The following is a 23,064-nucleotide window of genomic DNA, read 5'->3' on the forward strand; positions in this document are numbered from 1 at the left end:
AGCTTGCCTGCGACCCTGTAGAACAGGATAAAGCGGCTAGAGATAATGAGATGAGATGACAAATAGATGTCAATTTAGTTCGTTAAGCTAGCTAGCTAACTTAGAGGCGGTAGTAACTAGCTACATTTACTCCGTTACATTTACTTGAGTAACTTTTTGGATAAATTGTACTCTTAAGAGTTGTTTTGTTGCAAAATACGTTTCACTTTTACTTGAGTAATATTATTCTAAAGTAACAATACTCTTACTTGAGTAACGTTACTATTTTGGCTACTCTAAGATTACTCACTTCTGGGTAGAAAATAAGAATATAAATGCATTTGTGTTCCTTTGACTGTTATTTTTGTAAAGATTTAATTTATTTTGTGGTACTTAAAGTTTAAAGTACATGAATTTGCTGATTTTTATTACTGTATTCCAAATTCTATTTCAAAATGTTGCTTTCCACATATTTTTTAATCTTTATTGCCACAATAGAAAGAGCAGGGTGAGAGAGGAGACAGTGGACCAGAGGCCAACAGGGATGATTATGCAGGGTCACCAGTGAGAAGAGAATATAACTAGCTGTGTCACTACTACTATTCTTAATTCTATTTATAAGTTTTACTTTATAGATTTATCGATTTTGAATTTAGATTTTGATAGTATATCATTTTAAAGACCTAAAGTCGGTTCCCTGGTGCTGTGCTGTTTGTGGTTATGTGGTTCTTTAGCTGCTAAGGAGAGGTGCAATTGAATGCGAGAGGATGATAAATCACTCAATAGACCTCTGAACAATTTGTCCCCCTCACTTCTAAAATGATGGCTACGCCCCTGTACCATGGTATATTAAAAATGACTAATTATATAAATTAACACCTCTACTCTTGCGCCTGAGAATGTACCCAGGTCGGCTGTGTACATTGAGAGCTCTGAAGCGATATGTGGACGTGACGTCCGGGGTGTGGTGTCTGTGTGCTTTGGGGAACACCATAAGCGTTATATATCTAAAAACAGGTTGGACCATTGGGTAAAGGACGTGACCATGCAAGCATACTGGAATGCAAGTGAATTAAATGCTACTTATTAATAGAGAGCAGTATCAGAAATCTTTTATCGTCCTCCGGATGGTGTACTCATAACAGTCAAAAGGCTTCTTGGCTTGGCTTCTCTCACCCTCAATCTTGGCTACATAGAGCGAAAAGAGAAGCCAAGCCAAGAAGCCTTTATTTGTCACAGGTACACTCAAGCGCAGACGGTGAAATTTAACCTCTGCATTTAACCCATCTGAAGCAGTGAACACACACACACACACACACACACACACACACACACACACACACACACACACACACACACACACACAAGTGAGCAATGAGCACACACACATACCCAGAGCAGTGGGCAGCTATGCTACAGCGCCCAGTGAGCAGTTGGGGGTTAGGTGCCTTGCTCAAGGGCACTTCAGCCCAATCTTAGGCCACGGCTGCCCCGTGTTAACCTAACCGCATGTCTTTGGACTGTGGAGGAAGCCCACGCAGACACGGGGAGAACATGCAAACTCCACGCAGAAAGGCCCTCATGGGCCACTGGGCTCAAACGCAGAACCTTCTTGCAGTGAGGCGACAGTGCAAACCACTACACCACTGTAGCAGAAGGTAAGGGACCACCAACCTATTTTCAGCCAGTTGGAGGAGGGCACACTGTCGATGCCAATGACCATGTAATTTCCACTTCACATAAAACAAGTGAAGAAAATTAAAAACACATTCATTTTTAAGAGGTAAGGTGAGATATTTTAGCGGGTGATGTGACAGTCGTGGTCGAATGCTGCGATTGTCATTTCTATTAAGTACATAACTTGCTGGGCAGCACGGTGGTGTAGTGGTTAGCGCTGTCGCCTCACAGCAAGAAGGTCGGAGTTCGAGCCCCGTGGCCGGCGAGGGTCTTTCTGTGTGGAGTTTGCATGTTCTCCCCATGTCCGCGTGGGTTTCCTCCGGGTGCTCCGGTTTCCCCCACAGTCCAAAGACATGCAGGTTAGGTTAACTGGTGACTCTAAATTGACCGTAGGTGTGAATGTGAGTGTGAATGGTTGTCTGTGTCTATGTGTCAGCCCTGTGATGACCTGGCGACTTGTCCAGGGTGTACCCCGCCTTTCACCCGTAGTCAGCTGGGATAGGCTCCAGCTTGCCTGCGACCCTGTAGAACAGGATAAAGCGGCTAGAGATAATGAGATGAGATGAGATGACATAACTTGCTGTGTTTGGCTTGACATAACACTTCCCTGTCAAAATTCATGTGCTACACAAATAAGTGCATAGTGTTCACAGTGTACTACATGAAATGTCCTAATGGAAGTATCCAGATTGAGACACAGCATTAGTCCCGATATGAAACTGCAGAATTCGGACTATTTTTGATTGCTGTCTGTTATTGTCTGGCGAGTGGCGCCTTCAAGATGTGCTACAAACCCTTATAACGACTTCGGTCCTGCTTAGACTTGTTACTAAAATCTGTCCCAGGTGTTCCAGTCATGAGTGGACAGTCAAGATGGATAGCTGCTCACACCTGCTCTAATGCCCTATAATCATGCTGTCTTTTACACAACATACCACTTGGTGTGCAACGTGACTGGGATCCCCCGAGACCCACAAAAACGTTACAAGCTCCAGACTTTTTTAAGGCCCGCTCCCACAATACTGATAACTATAACTATAATGATAACTATAAACAAATTGGTCCCCTGCAGTTTATGTGGTTGGTGCTCACACCAGACCGATAACGATACCTGTAGCCCAGGCCTGGGTTTACCCGTATTGTTGAGATTGCTTCTGGAGCGATTTTTCCAGGCCTGAACCTGATCCGATAAAACATCTGACCAATCAGATAATTGTTTACATGCGACGTTGTCTGAGCACATCCTATTTTCCCTGGGCATCTTTGTACATCCTTGTTGCATCATGAAGTCACGGAATATGGATTCATCTCATCTCATCTCATTATCTCTAGCCGCTTTATCCTGTTCTACAGGGTCGCAGGCAAGCTGAAGCCTATCCCAGCTGACTACGGGCGAAAGGCGGGGTACACCCTGGACAAGTCGCCAGGTCATCACAGGGCAATATGGATTCATGGAAAATTTAAAAAAATATAATACAAAGCATGGATTTTTTTATACACAGACATGTGATTTTCCATGAAATATCAATAATAAATTAATAAAGTAAACATAAATGCAGGTAAGATATTTGAATTATGAACTTTGGCAGTCCAAACATTAAATTTTTTTAGGCTTCTTAATTTTTTATCCGTGATGCATCATCCGTATGAAATCCGTAACCACTCCGTAATACACTGAAACGTCCGTGACCAATCCGTAAATTATGAGCATCTGTGATACATCTGTATTAAAATCTGTAACCACTCTGTATTTTGTATCCTTTTTTATTATTATAGTTCCATAATCCGTGACCTATCCGTATTTTATCATCCACCGGAGTATGTACATGGGTTGTTTTGAAGTCCAAGCTGTACAGTATGGCCCGGAATAATGTCCTACTACATGGAAAAAACTTCCATGACTATTCCCAAGTTGCATGCATTTATTTACCTGAGTGACAGGGCCAACCGCTATTATAGTCGGGATTATAGTTGTGGTGTGTCTGCTCCAGACTGGAACTAAAGTCAGGGATATGTTTAGTCATAGTTGTAGTTATGGGTATAGTTATCGGTGCTGTGGGACCGGGCCTTTACTTATGTAATGCATTGGGGTGATCAGAAATAAACACCTTGGTACGTATCCAATGCGAGCATGACTTAATAATTTGCAGTCCCTCCTTTTTAGTTTCTTTTAGAAGGAAACGACAACAGCATGCTTTTGAAGTTACTTTCCGCAAAATGAGTTATGGACTATTCATGTCAATAAGTGTGTTCATAAATCTGACTCTTGATCGTCTCATTAATTCATTTTCTTCATGTCGGTAGCACAGCTCTCCACAAGATAAATCTTTGTGAGACTCAGAGACACAAAACACGCTATGAAACAAAGATAAGCTCACATGCTTATTCATCTCGTCTACAAATAAAAATGCATACATTAACACCCACCCACAGCACCACGGCCTTGCACAAAAGCCCCTCTCTCTCCTGCCTCTGAATGGCACTGAGAAGGCTCTTTGTGGCTTCTGGTTGTCTTGACGACATACCCTGATCCAGAAAGCAGAGCGACTCTATGGAGGCATGCTCCGTTTTGGAAAGACTATTTAGATCACCGCCAATATGACGAGCATTCCACTACACCCCTGTACCACTGTGCTAACAGAGTCACTCCTCCCAATACCAACTACCAACCTGCACCGTACGCCTGGAAATCACTACCATGCACCACTGAGCATGTGAAGCAGAGACTTCAGAGTGAGCTTAACCTCATACGTTTACCTTTTTAAAGCATGTGTTAGTTAAGTCAGAAGAACCGTCAAATAAATATTCATCGATACAGAAGTGTTGTCACGGCTCCTGGAAAATATCAGGTCGGCAGTAAAGAGCCACGATCCACACAATCCAGCTTGAGTTCAGCATAAAATTTCCAAAATAAAATTAGGACGGTTGATAGTTGTACGATTCTCCCTGAGATTAGACACAAACTTGTCTTCAGGAATTACCTCTTAAATCCTAGGGTGCTGAGAGATGTGGCTCGCCGAGACAGACATAGCCAAAATTAATCAAAAATAGTTCAGGTCAAAATACATAATCTTGGTCCCTATGGATATGCAAGACCTCAGAAAATATATTCCCAGTGTCAGTAACATTTGACTATTTATGTGGCTGAGTAAATTATGATAAACCAAAGGAGAAATGTAATATTTTTAATTATCCTTGCCTAAAGGAACATTATGCCCACAAGATTCGTTGATCGAAACACAATTCCAGTGAATAACACCATGATATCAAAGATCCCATGAACAAAGATGCCACTTTTTTCATTCAGCAACTCACTGACTACAACTGGACAAAAGAAAAAAAAAAACATAGAAATACCACAAAGTACAGAGATACTACAAAAGTTTTAGGAAGTACAGAACTTACCAAAACAGCATTTTTGGCTCAGCCTTTGGCTGAAGCCTGTAGAGGCACCTGTCTGTATGTGTACGTTTAACCGAGTTCTAGTGTGTTTAAGAATGTAGTTGGCGTGCCAGCCTCAGGTAGCGATTACAGTCGTGATGTGGTGCCACGGCGTACTGACTATGTAAGCACCACGTTACATAACCTCAGGTTGTGATGCAATAGGCTGAGTGGTCTAGTGCACTATCTAGGAAAGGAACGGATTCATAACATCAGTTTGAATCCTGGTGTCGACGTAAAAGGCTATGGGGATTTCTAGTTTTTAACTTTTTACCGGAAGTCAATTATAGTAGTGTTCTATTGGACACAGTACCAGGTCCATAGGGTTTACGAAATTAAAGTTTGCTGAAAAAACAAGCACAGAAACAGAAAAGCTATGTGGATTGCTGCAGGAAAGTAAGGCAGCTGGATCTATTAGCAACTCCAAAATCTGCAGAACATTTCATCTCTGGCAACATACTTTTCATTTATTCAGACTCTTCTTTTTATTTCAACAAGGCCGTCATAGGTCATTTGGGCAAAAAGTACAGAAATCACATTTACACTAGCTTACAAATGGAATAAAAGCGGAATATGAAAATTTTTTGGCCTTCAAATAGGATTCAATCAGTATCATTTGCTCTCACAGCTCTATGAAAGTCTATGATGCACATCAATATGTAGAGTCATTCATTCATCCATCCATTCATTATCTGTAGCCGCTTTATCCTGTCCTACAGGGTTGCAGGCAAGCTGGAGCCTATCCCAGCTGACTATGGGCTAGAGGCGGGGTGCACCCTGGACAAGTCGCCAGGTCATCACAGGGCCGACACATAGACACAGACAACCATTCACACTCACATTCACGGTCAATTTAGAGTCACCAATTAGCCTAACCTGCATGTCTTTGGACTGTGGGGGAAACCGGAGCACCCGGAGGAAACCCACGCGGACACGGGGAGAACATGCAAACTCCGCACAGAAAGGCCCTCGCCGGCCACGGGGCTCGAACCCGGACCTTCTTGCTGTGAGGCGACAGCGCTAACCACTACACCACCGTGCCGCCCCATTCTTTCATCTATTTATTTATTTAAAATTGGCTAGATATTGCTTCCTTCAACAGCTTCCAGCTTGCTTTTGTTCCTCTTTGCTGGCGTATCTGTGTGGTTTTAAATCAGTTAAAGCCACCAAGTGAGAAATTGTTGTGATTTCTGATGTGCAGCCAATGATCAGTTCGACTGGCATGCATCTGTCAAGCTAGATTTTTAGGATTGTAGTTTAACGTGTTGTATTTTAATATTATTGTCTGCTGAATATTATTGTCTTCATTCTGTAGCTGTACCTTTAGTCATTTTGTATATTTGGCCTTTCATAACAATATTTAGTTTAACGGTTAATGTTTTCATTATGTACTCGAGCCACCAGTCCTGATTGCATATCCCCAGAAATCTGAATCCAGAAGTCCCACAGAAGAACAGCTACACTCCAGTCAATAGAATAATAAAATGTGTGCTCCAAATATAAACAACCTCTACACTGAGGTGTCTGTTTCAACTGATCTCTTTATAAGAAGCACTGAAGACTTGAAGATCTAAGGGAGAACACAGCTTTGGCTGGGAAGAACAATAACACATAATTGAAATGATAACAGATTTACGCTGATCACCAGTGACTTTCCTCACATTTTGGGGCGGCATGGTGGTGTAGTGGTTAGCACGGTCACCTCACAGTAAGAAGGTTCTGGGTTCGAGCCCAGTGGCCAGCAGGGGCCTTTCTGTGTGGAGTTTGCATGTTCTCCCCATGTCTGCGTGGGTTTCCTCCGGGTGCTCCGGTTTCCCCCACAGTCCAAAGGCATGCAGTTAGGTTAACGTGGGGCGGCCTTGGGCTGAAGTGCCCTTGAGCAAGGTACCAAACCCCTGACTGCTCCCTGGGCGCTGTGTGTGGCTGCCCACTGCTCTGTCTGTGTATGTGTGTGTGTGTGTGTGTGTGTGTGTTCACTGCTTCAGATGGGTTAAATGCAGAGAATGAATTTCACTGTGCGTGAAGTGTGCATGTGACAAAGGTTTCTTACTTCTACTTGGTGCTAAAGGAACTGTGGCGCACTCTGACACACTTAGGATCTTATCAAGCAGTCACTGCGATATTTCCTCACTGGCTGAATGTAATGGCCCAGAGACGCAAACGCCTAACCTACTGACCCACTGAGGAGAAGCTTAATAAAAATGTGCCACACATTTCAATTCGCTCTGCAACTGGGATGTCAGAACAGATTTTGCTGCTCAAATACTACTTGAATTTTAAATATTCACTCCTGCTCAAAACAGTTTCACAGTTGAAGTTTGAGGGAATTGGTTAAAAGCATTCTAACACCTCAAACACACACAGCAGATTTTTTAACGGACTATAAAGCTTTGAAGCTTTTTTTTTTTTTTTACGAGTATAATACCTTTGAGAACTGGCCTCATTATGTCACAAGCAGGTTGAATCGGGAATAGAGACTGTGCCACACTGATGTATAACCCCAATTCCAAAAAAGTTGGGACACTGTGCAAACTGTAAATACAAACAGAATATGATGATTTGCAAATCATGGAAACCCTATATTTCATTGAAAATAGAACAAAGGCAACATATCAAATGTTGAAACTGAGAAATTTTATTGTTTTTTGAAAAATATATGCTCATTTTGAATTTGATGTCAGTGACACATTTCAAAAAAGTTGGGACAGGGGCATGTTTACCACTGTCTTGCATCACCTCTACTTTTAACAACACTCTGTAAATGTTTGGGAACTGAGGAGACCAGTTGCTGTAGATTTGAAAGTTGCCCCATTCATACCTGATGTTTCAGCTGCTCAACAGTTCGGGGTCTCCTTTGTCATATTTTTCCCTTCATAATGTGCCAACTGTTTTAAATGGGAGACAGATCTGGACTGCAGGCAGGCCAGTTTAGCACCCAGACTCTTTCTATGGAGCCATGTAGTTTTAATATGTGCAGAACGTGGTTTGGCATTGTCTTGCTGAAAGAAGGAAGGCCTTCCCTGAAAAAGATTTTGTCTGGATGGCAGCATATTGCTCTGAAATGTGTATATATCATTCAGCATTAATGATGCCTTCCCAGATGTGCAAGCTACCAATGTCATGTGCACTAATGCACCCTCATACCATCACAGATGCTGGCTTTTGAACTGTGCACTGATAACAACCCGGATGGTCCCTCTCCTCCTTAGCCTGGAGGACGTGGTGTCCATGATTTCTAAAAAGAATTTCTACTTTTGATTCGTCAGACCTCTGGACCGTTTTCCACCTCGCCTCAGTCCATCATAAAAGAGCTCGGGCCCACAGAAGGTGGCAGTGTTTGTGGATATTGTTTATATCTGGTTTTAATTTGCATTTGTGGATGTAGTAACGAACTGTTTTCACAGACGATGGTTTTCTGAAGTGTTCCTGAGCCCATACGGTGATCTCCACTACAGACACGTGTCTGCTTTTAATGGAGTGTCACCTGAGGGCCTGAAGATCACAGGCATCCAATGTCAGTTTTCAGCCTTGTCTCTTGCACACAGAGATTTCTCCAGATTCTCTGAATCTTTTAATATTATGTACCATAGATGATGTGATCTCCGAATTCTTTATAGTTTAACATTGAGGAACGTTATTCTTAAATTGAAGCACTGTTTGCCCACGCAGTCTTTCACAGAGTGGTGAACCCCTCCCCATCTTTACTTCTGAGAGACTCCGCCTCTCTGGGATGCTCTTTTTATACCCAATCATGTCACTGACCTGTTGCCAATTAACCAAATTAGTTTTTTTTTTTTTTTAAAAAAGCATTACACAACTTTTTCAGTCTTTTGTTGCCCCTGTCCCAAGTTTTCTGAAATGTGTTGCTGACCTCAAATTCAAAATGAGCATATATTTTTCAAAAAACAATAAAAAGTTTCTCAGTTTCAACATTTGATACAGTAGTGCTTGAAAGTTTGTGAACCCTTTAGAATTTTCTATATTTCTGCATAAATAGGACCTAAAACATCATGAGATTTTCACACAAGTCCTAAAAGTAGATAAAGAGAACACAGTTAAACAAATGAGACAAAAATATTATACTTGGTCATTTATTTATTGAGGAAAATGATCCAATATTACATATTGTGGCAAAAGTATGTGAACTTTTGCTTTCAGTATCTGGTGTGACCCCCTTGTGCAGCAATAACTGCAACTAAACGTTTCCGGTAACTGTTGATCAGTCCTGCACACCGGCTTGGAGGAATTTTAGCCCATTCCTCCATACAGAACAGCTTCAACTCTGGGATGTTGGTGGGTTTCCTCACATGAACTGCTCGCTTCAGGTCCTTCCACCACATTTTGATTGGATTAAGGTCAGGACTTTGACTTGGCCATTCCAAAACATTAACTTTATTCTTCTTTAACCATTCTTTGGTAGAACGACTTGTGTGCTTAGGGTCGTTGTCTTGCTGCATGACCCACCTTCTCTTGAGATTCAATTCATGGACAGATGTCCTGACATTTTCCTTTAGAATTTGCTGGTATAATTCAGAATTCATTGTTCCATCAATGATGGCAAGCCGTCCTGGCCCAGATGCAGCAAAACAGGCCCAAACCGTGATACTACCACCACCATGTTTCACAGATGGGATAAGATTCTTATGCTGGAATGCAGTGTTTTCCTTTCTCCAAACATAATGCTTCTCATTTAAACCAAAAAGTTCTATTTTGGTCTCATCTGTCCACAAAACATTTTACCAATAGCCTTCTGGCTCGTCTACATGATCTTTAGCAAACTGCAGACAAGCAGCAATGTTCTTTTTGGAGAGCAGTGGCTTTCTCCTTGCAACCCTGCCATGCACACCATTGTTGTTCAGTGTACTCCTGATGGTGGACTCATGAACATTAACATTAGCCAGTGTGAGAGAGGCCTTCAGTTGCTTAGAAGTTACCCTGGGGTCCTTTGTGACCTCGCTGACTATTACACGCCTTGCTCTTAGATTAGATTAGGTTAGATTAGATTAGATTAGATTAGATTAGATTAGATTAGATTAGATTAGATTAGATTATAAAACTTTATTGATCCCTTTGGGTGGGTTCCCTCAGGGAAATTAAGAAAGAGTCATCTTTGAGTCTTGGAGTCATCTTTGTTGGTCAACCACTCCTGGGGAGGGTAACAATGGTCTTGAATTTCCTCCATTTGTACACAATCTGTCTGACTGTGGATTGGTGGAGTCCAAACTCTTTAGAGATGGTTTTGTAACCTTTTCCAGCCTGATGAGCATCAACAACGCTTTTTCTGAGGTCCTCAGAAATCTCCTTTGTTCGTGCCATGATACACTTCCACAAACATGTGTTGTGAAGATCAGACTTTGATAGATCCCTGTTCTTTAAATAAAACAGGGTGCCCACTCACACCTGATTGTCATCCCATTGATTGAAAACACTGGACTCTAATTTCACCTTCAAATTAACTGCTAATCCTAGAGGTTCACATACTTTTGCCACTCACAGATATGTAATATTAGATCATTTTCCTCAATAAATAAATGACCAAGTATAATATTTTTGTCTCATTTGTTTAACTGGGTTCTCTTTATCTACTTTTAGGAGTTGTGTGAAAATCTGATGATGTTTTAGGTCATATTTATGCAGAAATATAGAAAATTCTAAAGGGTTCACAAACTTTCAATCACCACTGTATGTTGCCTTTGTACTATTTTCAATGAAATTTAGGGTTTCCATGATTTTCAAATCTTCACATTCTGTTTTTATTTATGTTTTACACAACATCCCAACATTTTTGGACTTGGGGTTGTAAAAGACAGTATATTCATTGTATTCTTCTAAATCAGATGTGATGACAACATAGCAGGGGCGTAACAATATACATCATTCAAATTTGATGATATAAGACAATGCAGTGGTGTCTCAATAAAATATATTTTTTGATACATCAACAATCAGCTGTGCCTGAAAATATGCCTTACAGGCATGTAACAATGAATCGTGTGACGATAAATCGCGATACATATTTATGACGATTCGGATCAAAGAAATAAAAAATGAATTGCAATTATCATAAGGCTGCATAATGTCTTAGCTTTTCCAAGCTGTATTTGAGTTTCTCCACCCATGGCTTGAGAGAACTACTTAAATTACTGCTCGGAGCTGTGGGGAAATATGTATAAATGTTCACTTCATGCAGTAACTATACTTCAAAAAAGAGCTATAAGAATAATTCATAGTGCTGGTTACCGAGATCATACTAATTCACTATTCTTAAATTCAAAATGTTTAAAATTCAGGGATATTATAGAATATAAAACTGCCTTAGTAATGTACAAAGTAAGGAATTATAAAGTACCAAGGAATATCCAAATAATGTTCTCGGATAGAGAGGGGGGCTATAATTTTAGGGGGAAATTGAAATTTAAAATTCGCAGTGCTAGGACAACGTTAAAAATGTTCAGTATTTCTATTTGTGGAGTAAAGCTATGGAACAGTTTGAATGTGGAGCTCATGAAATGTACAACTATAAACCAGTTCAAAAAAAGGTATAAGGAACAGATCTTTATGAGGTATAGGGAGGAGGAATTACAATAACATGCTATTGATAATACAAGTGTATATATGTGGGTATGGGTACTTACGGATATATTATATAAAAAGTGAGTATTTGTGTGTGTATATATATATATATATATATATATATATATATATATATATATATATATATATGCATAATTGTATATAATATATAAGCATAATATGCATAATTATGATATGGGTGTCTGTATGTGTATATGTATGTACTGTATATATGTATTGTATGTGTGCATAACATAAGTATTTGTATATATGATTTGATTTGGTCGATATTATACCATGTTGGTATGTCTTGGTATGTTTTTTTTTTGTTGATTTTGTTTTTCTTTTGTATATATAGTTTATTATGGTGGAAAGTGACGTTTGATTAGCGGTGGTATAGAGGGTTAGGATTTGATAAGTTATTTACTTCTTCCTAATCCTTTCTGAACATTATTACGTTACTGCCTTGTGGCTACGCTATTCTGTTTGCTTATGATGATGTTTTGATGATTGCATTTTTTATTTTTTGTTGTTTTTTATGTTTGTTTTTATATCTTCTTTACTGTCCGGAATCAATCAATCAATCAATCAATCAATCAATCAATCAATCAATCAATCAATCAATCAACTACAGATGCAAAAATGCGCCAGAGGACAGAAGAACTGAGTGGACTGAGTTTATTTTTGATGGCAATGTCCCAACTACAGTCAGCAAAAAAGTTCATTTGCTGTCTCAAAAAGTTCAAAGCTGACTGCTTTACCAACCTGGTCCAGTCTAACACAGGACTAAAAGAGGGATCAATACCAACTCTACAGCAAAACTGCAGATGAGGGAAACGCAAGTATTCAAAAAAAAGTAATTATGCGCTGCTTTTCTTGGGCCGTTAATGCTAACAGCTGAGGTAATAGATGCATGCTAGTTTTCTAGAAAGATACTGATGTTACTTGCTGTGAGATCCATAATACCGTTAACACTATTAGTTTGTTTATAATACATAGGGCCAAATTACTCAATTCTGATTGGTCAATCAAGGAGGGCTTTTTTCCTTAACACGGGGCCGTATTTCTGAAATGCTATTGGCTAGTTTGTTGCTTGGTTACGGTTACAAAAATTAGCAAATTTTGTCAACAAAATGGCTGACTCTCCTGACTCAGCAATGCCGCGTTTCGCTATATTTGACAAAGAAATGATAAACCAATTGAAAGCTGCAAGCGAAAATGAAAATACCAAAAGACGCTTTAGAAACTGATTCAAACGTGCAAGATAGTCTCGCGCCCTGACTGGTTCAGAAAAGTGAATGACAAACGTTGTGAACTTGAATGGCTTCCGAAGTATGAATATATTATAAACAAGTAATCGTATGGTATGATGTTGTATCTCGTTTTGCGTCATGGTGAAGCAGGAAAAAATAGTGGAGAATTTAGGGCCACGTGGTCCTAAATTCATTAATTGTTCTATTTAAAAAAAAATTGGAAGTCTGTGATTTGAATTCAGTCGCTTTCGGTCCACTAAACAAAAATAAATTGGGTGTCGGGGAAAATTCTTTTTATGACCTACACTTGAAAAATCTGAAAGGCAGTACAGCTTTAAAATTTGTCTAATTTTTTTAGACTGGCTCAAAAGCTCAAAGAAGTTTGAAAATTACATCACTGAAATGTCCAAGGAAGAATTAAATAAATGTCTAAAGCTATTCTATACCTCATTACGACAGCAAAATAACACTTCCTACAAAACCCCCCGAATAACACTAAAGTCAATTCATGCAGCCATTAATAGGTTTTTAAGAAGTCCATCTAAACAGAAGTGATTTTGTTGGATGTTTTGTATAAAGTGTTTGTTTATCTCATCTCATCTCATTATCTCTAGCCGCTTTATCCTTCTACAGGGTCGCAGGCAAGCTGGAGCCTATCCCAGCTGACTACGGGCGAAAGGCGGGGTACACCCTGGACAAGTCGCCAGGTCATCACAGGGCTGACACATAGACACAGACAACCATTCACACTCACATTCACACCTACGGTCAATTTAGAGTCACCAGTTAACCTAACCTGCATGTCTTTGGACTGTGGGGGAAACCGGAGCACCCGGAGGAAACCCACGCGGACACGGGGAGAACATGCAAACTCCACACAGAAAGGCCCTCGCCGGCCCCGGGGCTCGAACCCAGGACCTTCTTGCTGTGAGGCGACAGCGCTAACCACTACACCACCGTGCCGCCCTGTTTGTTTATTGAATTTGCAAAAAAATAAAAATAAAAATGCTCTGTTTCTCAAAATTCAGTGAATGTGGACAGAATAAAACAGTTATTCCACTCAATCTTGTCGTACATGGCTTATAGCCAACTCGGTGCTATGTGCCTCGTCAGCTGTCAGCTCACGTACGACTCGATTTCATGGAATAACTGCTATATATTATTCGGTTTGTTTGATACACAGTGATTTGAGAGCCTCCTCATGAACAATACTCTCGGACACGTCATATCGACACACCCCTATAACACAAGCATATGAACTGCTCCCGTTTACCATAACAATCAAGCAGCGCTCTCTTCCTTAAAACCCAAAGCGATCTTGACATGTTTGCGAGACTGAAGAACAGGAACGCAAACTTCAGTTAAATCAAATAAAACTTTGGTTACATCAGCAAGGCTAATGAGCTTCTGAGGACAAAAGACCTGATTCGCACTTATCTGTGTTGTTTGATCTGGTGCCAATACTTGTTGAGAATTCATGCAGAAGTAATCGCTCCAGTGGCATGTCATCATCTGTGAAGCACACCAGGCCCTCTGATTTATTTACTTCTTTTATTGATGAAATGAAAATTAATTGAAACTAAGTGTGTGCAAATCAAACCTGTGTATTATTCATAAGAAAAATAACTCAAATGATTAAAACAAACCGTTCCTTCAACAACTGGCATCCTGAAATAATCTGCTTTGTGTGCTTTTCTTGGCATACAGCCAAATTAACAGAATCATGACAGAAAGCATCTGGGTTTCCACAATAAAAAAGCCACACAGTCACTGTCTGTCTGTTACCCTGTCTGTTACACTGCTGTCCATAAAATATTAGGCTTTTCATAAAATACTAGGTTAACACTACAGGGTAATGCGTTTATAATAATCATTATTCTGTCCGCATTCACTGGATATGAGCAATCGCGCGCTCTGATTGGCTACTCTACTACTAGGATATCAGCTCATACACGGAGTAGAGAAAAACAAAATGGCGGTGCGTGTTGCTGAACCAGCCGAGGATGAAATAAAAACTCTACTTGAAAACAAAACCCCAAAAAATACAAAAAAAGCAACAAAATATGGAATGAAAATATTTGATGGTTATAACGTGTATATATATATGTTATTTAGCAGCTGGGAGGTCCGTATCGTGAAATACCGTGACCGAGGTCTTGAAAGTACTGAGCGAGGCCCTCTGCGCCGAGGTCAGTATTCAAGGCCGAGGTCACGGTATTTCACCATACGGACCGACCTTAAGCTGGTAAATAATATATTTATTTTTTTCTTTACCAAATTCTAACAGAAAACGAGAGCGCCCGAAAGGGAAAACCGAGCCGAGCCGCCATTTTGAATCCTCATTCATGGCTGTAATGCAAATGGCTTCCTCCTCAGTATACAAATGCACTTCCATGGCAGGAAAAAAAAAACTACATTTTGCCACCTATGTAGTCCCCTATTTATACAAATAGGAGTCATTCAGGATTCAGCCATGCTTTTGCTTGGCATTAGCAAATTACAGGTTTTTAGCTTTCTCCTAAACACTACACTACAGGGTAATGCGTTTATAATAATCATTATTCTATCCGCATTCACTGGATATAAGCAATCGCATGCTCTGATAGGCTACTCTACTACTAGGATATCAGCTCATACTGTATACCGTGAGTAGAGAAAAACAAAATGGCGGAGCGTGTTGCTGAACCAACCGAGGACGAAATAAAAACTACTCGAAAACAAAACCCCCAAAAATACAATAAAGCAACAAAATATGGAATAAAAGTATTTGATGCTAAGAACACATCTTTTTTTATTTTTCAAGAATTATTATTGTAGCATTTTTCACAAATTGCTCCTGTCATTTTGCCGGTTTGTTTACATTCTAAGCGGAAATTATTTTGTCGGATGTTTTGTATAAAAGTTTTTATTTACTGAATTTGCAAAAAATAAAAATGCTCTGTTTCTCAAAATCCAGTGAATGTGGATATAATAAAAGTTATTCCACTCAATCTCGTCGCATATGGCTTATAGCCAACAGCTCACGTACGACTCGATTTTGTAGAATAACTGTGAAATGTCTTTTTGGCAGAATGGAAGATCAAGAAGCAGCACAGAACGATGAAATTTCTCATCTTCGATGAATTGCTCTTGAACAACAGTGAGGTCAGCTGTGACTATCAGTCCACCACTGCAATCATCTGAACATGACACAAAGTCTTCCTAGTCCGCTCTATTTGAGTACTAGCAAGGAGAAAGTCTCCGCAACCTTTTGTTCAACTTTTGGAAGGTAGACAACTTCATTTGAAAGATAATGGGCTAACAAAGAATCTATGCATTGTCGTCACTACAAATGAATAAGCATGCAATGATATATCGTGCGACAATAAATCACGATACATTTTTATGGCAATGAATTTGAATTGTGATTATTACCAGGCTGTCTAATAGCTTAGTTTTTGCTAGTTGTAATTGCATTGTTTGCGATGTAAAATAGCAAGAATACACATGACTTCACCGTAGGCAGATGTAACACAGCACTAATGCCACGAAAAGAAATAAAAAAGACATCTAAAATGGGAAAGAGCTGTTATACGATTTGACTGTACACATAGATTTAACAAGAATCTGGAGCTTTTGTGGAGGTAGGGTTTGTTTTTGTTTTTTTAATCCTGAATACTCTACCTATTTCTTATTAACTTTGTCATTTTTAATAAAAGGAATGTTTTAGTTAACAAGCTATTATATCTAACTCCAACCTTCACAGATGTGGGGAAATACTTATTGTTGTTATTTTAAAAATGAAACAAAAGGTTTTTTTTACATTTAAAAACAGAAATATTTAAATTGATAAAGAATAGGAAAATAAAATGTTGCCTTTTTATTGGTCATAACATTTTCTTCATTTAATTTTTGTTCAAAAATATCATAGGGAAATTGAATCGTGAAACCAGTATGGTGAATCAAATTGAATCATGAATTGAGTGAATTGTACCATGACTACAAATGAGATGGACGAACGTAAACTTCAGGACTGAGAGGTCAGCAGTTGTCAAACACTTTATAAACTACTACTTTTTCAAAACACTCAGCCACCCACAATATAGACCAAAGCGCACATGCGCGCACACACACACACACACACACACACACACACACACACACACACACACACACATTTACAATTGTAAGTGATTTATCTTCAAGTGTGGGCTACTGACAGGAAACCGTTGGTGATCAATGTGCCAGTGTCACCGACAGTGGGCATGAACGTGGGCCTGGACGCAGACTGAAGAAGGAACAGCGCTAATGAGTAGGTGGAGAGGTCTGCAGGTGGTCGAAAAGAAGACATCTGTCTGTTTGTTCCTCACCCTGAGCGATGGCAGAGGAATAAAAGGATATGGGAACATGAAGAGGTGACAAGTTCCGCTTGGACGGAAAGAGAGCGAGCTGGGAAATGGGAAGTGAAATGGAGGGTTGGTGTGCGTATGTGTGTGCGTGTGTGTGTGTGTGGGGGGTGTATTTGAAAGACTGAGCAGATGCTGTCCATCATGCCACATGAGCTGGAATCAGCAGCGAAGACAAAGAGGCACGCCTGAGCATCTGCATCTGTCTGTCAAGCGCACTTGCCAGATTTGGACTTTTCAAAAAAATAAAGTAAAATAAACACACAAACAAACAACTAAATAAATAATCAATTCATCCAGTTAACTATGATCTAACAATACACTTTGCTTTTCGGTTTCTCTCTCTCTCTGTTCTTTCTGCTCTTCTGTTCTCTTTAGGGCATATACATGACAAATGTACTCACTGTCATGAAAAAAAAAATATATATATATATATATATATATATATATATATATATATATATATATATATACACATATATATATATATATATATATATATATATATATTTGTAAATTGCAAACAGGCATAGAAAATAAAAAGTAAAAAAAAACTTCGTTTTTTGTGTTGTTTGAAGAAGCAGCAAAAAGACGTGTGCAACAACAACAACAACAACAAAAGGATTTCAAAACGGTGGCTAATGGCTTATGGAACCCTGCAGTTTGCTTAATTGAAGTCATCTTTCCAAATTCAGGGATCGAGAGATGGCGAGCACGCAGCCTTAACTACTCAGCTGGCTGGAGTGGCCTCAGGAGATTACAGAAGAGAAGGAGGAAAGGGGGGGAAGAGTGGAGGAGAGGAGAGAAAAGGCAACCAGGCTCACCCTTCAACATCAGTGCCAGCCGAATAACAGCTCAAACACCTGGGAACCACATTAATGATTAATAGGAGTGGAGTCTCTCTCAGGCCAAGTCCCGGTGGGCCATGGGCACAGAGACGCACTGTTCAGCCTCTGAGCCTCCGGATTCTTCGCTGCCCAGACCACCAGATAAAGACTGCATCGCAGCGAAGACTCAGCATTCTCCACTCAGACCGAGCCAAATCATTTCCTTTATCAGTCGGAGCTTTGATCAGGGCTTATTTTTAACCCAGAAATTCAAGTATCTAGTATTTGCAACCCTTTAACATACAAGCATTCTCCAAGAACATTTATGCTTTGCCTGGAGGCTGAATCTGCTCGCATATGTACAAATATTAAAAAATATATATATAAATAAATCCCCCTTTAGTTGATATTAAAATTACTTATTAAATAACATTAGCCAGATTCAAATAATATTTTTACATGTGGTGTAATCTCATAACCACTGGTCAACAGAGAGCACAAACATGGTGTGCTATATTATAAACTTTTGTTTTTTAGAAGAAATTATGACGATAAGAACTATGACTTCATAAATGCTCATTTCCCTTAGTTTGGATTAACGCACATCACTAGACAACCCTGTCATTTCTTTGTCTCCTCGCAAAGTCTTGTGCAATTCACACCTTCTTGTTTCCTAATATATAGATTTATTTTTTTCGCGGTGCGGTTTCCATCAAATCCTGCGCTCTGATTGGCTGGCGAGCGGGTCCATACCCTACGGCACGGACGCCGGTTACGGACCTCTGAGGACTCGCTTGTTCACAACAACAACAAACATAGTAGCATTTTTTGTCAACATTTTTCTTTTTTTTTAAATAAGATTTATTTATAAGATTATCAAAAGTCTTATAAATTTTTGCCAGCATTTCTCAGGAGAATAGCATTAATTTTACATCATGGATAGCGATAACAACAGTGTTCACAGCGAAAGCGAGTTTTACTACCCTGAGGAAGAAGAAATAAAATAAAACATTTCAGGAGAAAGCTAAAAACCTCTAACTTGCTAACGCTGAGCAAAAACATGGCTGAATCCTGAATGACTCCTATCTGTATAAATAGGGGACTACATAGGCTGCAAAATGTAGATTTTTTCCTGCCATGGAAGTGCACTTGTATACCGAGGAGGAAGCAATTTGCATTACAGCTGTGAATGAGGATTCAAAATGGCGGCTCGCCTCGGCTCGGTTTCCCCTTTCGGGTGCTCTCGTTTTCTGTTAGAATTTGGTAAAGAAAAAAATAAACATATTATTTACCAGCTTAAGGTCGGTCCATATGGTGAAATACAGTGACCTCTGCCTTGAATACTGACCTCGGCCCAGAGGGCCTCGCTCAGTACTTTCAAGACCTCGGTTATGGTATTTCACGATACAGACCTCCCAGCTGCTAAATAACATATATATATATATTTAGCACAGGGCGGCACGGTGGTGTAGTGGTTAGTGCTGTCGCCTCACAATAAGAAGGTCCGGGTTCGAGCCCCGTGGCTGGCGAGGGCCTTTCTGTGAGGAGTTTGCATGTTCTCCCCGTGTCTGCGTGGGTTTTCTCTGGGTGCTCCGGTTTCCCCCACAGTCCAAAGACATGCAGGTTAGGTTAACTGGTGACTCTAAATTGACTGTAGGTGTGAATGTGAGTGTGAATGGTTGTCTGTGTCTATGTGTCAGCCCTGTGATGACCTGGCGACTTGTCCACGGTGTACCCCGCCTTTCGCCCGTAGTCAGCTGGGATAGGCTCCAGCTTGCCTGCGACCCTGTAGAACAGGATAAAGCGGCTACAGATAATGAGATGAGAGATGAGATATTTAGCACATATACAGGGCTTTCCACAAGCGCCGGCTGCCGGCCATACAGCCGACTACACAATTAAGTCCAGCCGGCTACTTTAATGACTATTATTTTTGTAGCCCACAGGCTCTAAATATTAATTTTCGATTTTAATAAAATCACATGTTTATCTAACGGACTGACAATGTCAAACTGAACCGCACTCATTTAAGTTGTGATTCGCGCTGTTTGTACCGATAATAACCACAAATTCCCTGCCGACTTCGTTGATCAAGGGACAGTAACTCATCCGCGGCCCCGACATGCGGTGTGTGCGCGCGCACTCGGCGGAGGCAGTAGTGTGTCAGAGGGAACAGAAGCAGAGATAACGCTTATTTTGTCTCTGGTAAACCAGTCTTCTCTCGTTCAATTACATGCTGGCATCAAAAGACACCGTTGGTTGTAAATGAAACCAAACTGAGTGGTTGGAGTGTATTTTCATACACAAATGGAGAAATGTTCGCTGAATGTTTAATTGTGTAGCCCCACTGCAGACCGTTGTCGTTGTTAATTCATAGCATGCTCAGCTGCGTGAATGTGTCATGCACCGAAAATAAGAGATTTACAAGCCAGGAACGCCTCATGATGCAATATGCAAGAAAAGAAAGAAGATTTACTGCCATGTTACTTTGTATTTGAGTAAAGTGAATAAATAAATGGTCTGTGGAAAATACATTTAATCCTGGGAACTGCGTGCACAGGAGTTTATTTTGTGTTTACTCCCGATCAATTCTGGAGAAAATCAGGTTTTATAATGGGTGTCTATGGCGTTACACTTCAGTGGAGCTTGTTAAGTTAGAGTGTAGAGAGCTTGAAAAAGTAGCTCAAACTTTCTCATTTAAACTGTGTTTTCAGCCACAAATTTCACTCTACAGACATAATTTTCTCAAAAGTGGGAGTCACACTTGTCCTGATTCACACAATGTGTCTACCTGAGCGATAGGACTTACAGTTTTTGAATGAGAAGCCTGAAAGTAAGGAGAGGACAGGCGTGCTGCCCCATAGACTCACATTATAATCCTGACAGCGCTTTTACTACAAAATCACTTGTTTTTAACTCGCTCTATTGTCCACATTTTTTAAACGAGAGACAAAAAAATTACATCAATGTGTTCATGGGAGCCTTGTAGCGCTCAATGTGAAAGAATTTTGTGAATAGCTCCTTTCGTTTCCGTGTAAATCAGCATTGTTTGAGGAGAGGGAACTCTGAGAGAAAGTGCTCTTTGCTTGTCATATTGTGTCTCTTCCCTGCACCAGAGCACCGTTACCAAGGCGACGAGCTCCACTCAGGGAGCAGAGAGGGGCGGGGCTTCTCTCTCACACACAGGCTCAGAGCATTGGAGCCTCATAGCCTGCGATACGCGCCCTGCAGCACTCTCACCATTTCACACAGCCTGGGAATTGTCGGCTCTAGTTTTGTGTTTACTCCCCCCCGGCTGGCTACTTATTTGTCATGGCTGGCTAGTATGAGCCTAAGTGGAAAGCCCTGCATATATAGATTCATTCTATCCACATTCACTGGATATGAGCAATCGCATGCTCTGATTGGCTACTCTACTACTAGGCTATCAGCTCATATACCATGAGTAGAGACAAACAAAATGGTGGAGCACATCAAGTCAGATATATCACTTTGTCATCAAGTATTTAAAAGAAACAGAAACAGCTAAATAAAAGAATATAGTTTCCCCCCAATATCTCCTGTTCCACACTCCAGCCCAGTTGGTAGCGGTAATGCACCTTTAATTTGGTTTGCCAACCGCCAAAAAAAAAAAGAAGAAGAAAATGGCGGAGTGTGTTACTGAACCAACCGAGGACGAAATAAAAACTCTACTTGAAAACAAAACCCCAAAAAATACAAAAAAAGAGGAACAAAATATGGAATGAAAGTATTTGATAGTAAGAATGTATCTTTTTTAATTTTATACTCATCAGCTATCAGCACATGTACGACTCAATTTCGTGGAATAACTTAAATTTTTTTATCGTTACATTTTATCTGTATATTGTATTGCTGGGTTTCACATGATGTCACATCCACCTCATTAGTTATCCAAGACTTTAGCTGGTGGTCTACCAAAGCTCAGTTGACTAAGCGTTTGTACGGAGAACCTGCATTGCTTGCATGAAAAATGCCTTAGGCTTGCGTTGTTTTAGGTTGTTCGAATCGATCAAACCATGAAACTGATGAAAGTTTCTTCAGGGTTCCCCGTGAACTAATAAAAAAAGGCAAACAAACACAGGATTTCACAAAAAGACTTCGAGAAAGGTGGCTTTTGAACCTCTCACTGAAATCGAAGGGAGCTGAGTCGAAGCATGCTCGAGTTTGCAGTGATCACTTGGTGAAAGGTTTGTATCTCCCTCTCAGCTATGTCCTTAGTGTTTTCCAAGTATTTTTCTTGCTGTGTGTCGTTATTTTACAGTACATTTTTTTTTTAGTCACGAAGCACTAAAGTCCCCAGCTGTTTCTTTGTTTACTCCTCACAAAGTCCATATGCATGAAGGTCGCGACAAAATTCTTCCCCAGCCGTACAGTTACAATGCGCCGTGATCACTTCTCCGTCTTGTTTAACTAAGATCCAGGTCTTTAAAGGGGTTTCTGATGATCTTTGTGAATGATTTAGCTGAGAGATAAGAGCCAACACAAGTGAGAATCAAGCCAACTGTTGTTTGTTTACACTTCAACTTGCAGTGCTTCGATGTAAAGACGTGAACGAAAAGCTTAAAAAAAAACATACACAGACAAAAACAATACAGGATTCATTCAGCAGCGACTTGATACTGAGGTCCTTTACTCAGCCACATACAAAAAAGTTGTAAGCCTCCATACTCTTCCACGCTTTCATCTGTTTTGCGGTGTAGAAGGACGTCTGCAACACCAGATAGTTCGAGATGTCGGGGAACTCGACTGAAGGGTAGTTTTCGAGATCGTATGACAAATCCTTCTTTCCCAGACTGTAGGGCTCTATTCCATTGCACATAGCAATCTTCTGAATATATCTAAAGCGAGCAGTGGCTTCTAGATTACGAGCGTACTCTGATAAGTTATCGCTAGTTGTTTGCACTACGG

General features: G+C 40.2%; 1 protein-coding gene across 1 annotated transcript in view; it reads right to left on the reverse strand.

Annotated features, from left to right (window-relative positions):
- Positions 1–5,083, reverse strand: part of plxnb1a (plexin b1a) — a 99,876-nt gene extending 94,793 nt beyond the window's left edge. The window contains exon 1 of the mRNA XM_060937946.1: positions 5,062–5,083. Within this exon, the coding sequence (XP_060793929.1) occupies positions 5,062–5,072 (11 nt within the window). The 5' untranslated portion in view covers positions 5,073–5,083. The remainder of the gene's footprint in view (positions 1–5,061) is intronic.
- Positions 5,084–23,064: the final 17,981 nt, after the last annotated feature.

The sequence above is a fragment of the Neoarius graeffei genome, chromosome 13 (assembly GCF_027579695.1).
Source record: "Neoarius graeffei isolate fNeoGra1 chromosome 13, fNeoGra1.pri, whole genome shotgun sequence".
NCBI lineage: Eukaryota > Metazoa > Chordata > Actinopteri > Siluriformes > Ariidae > Neoarius > Neoarius graeffei.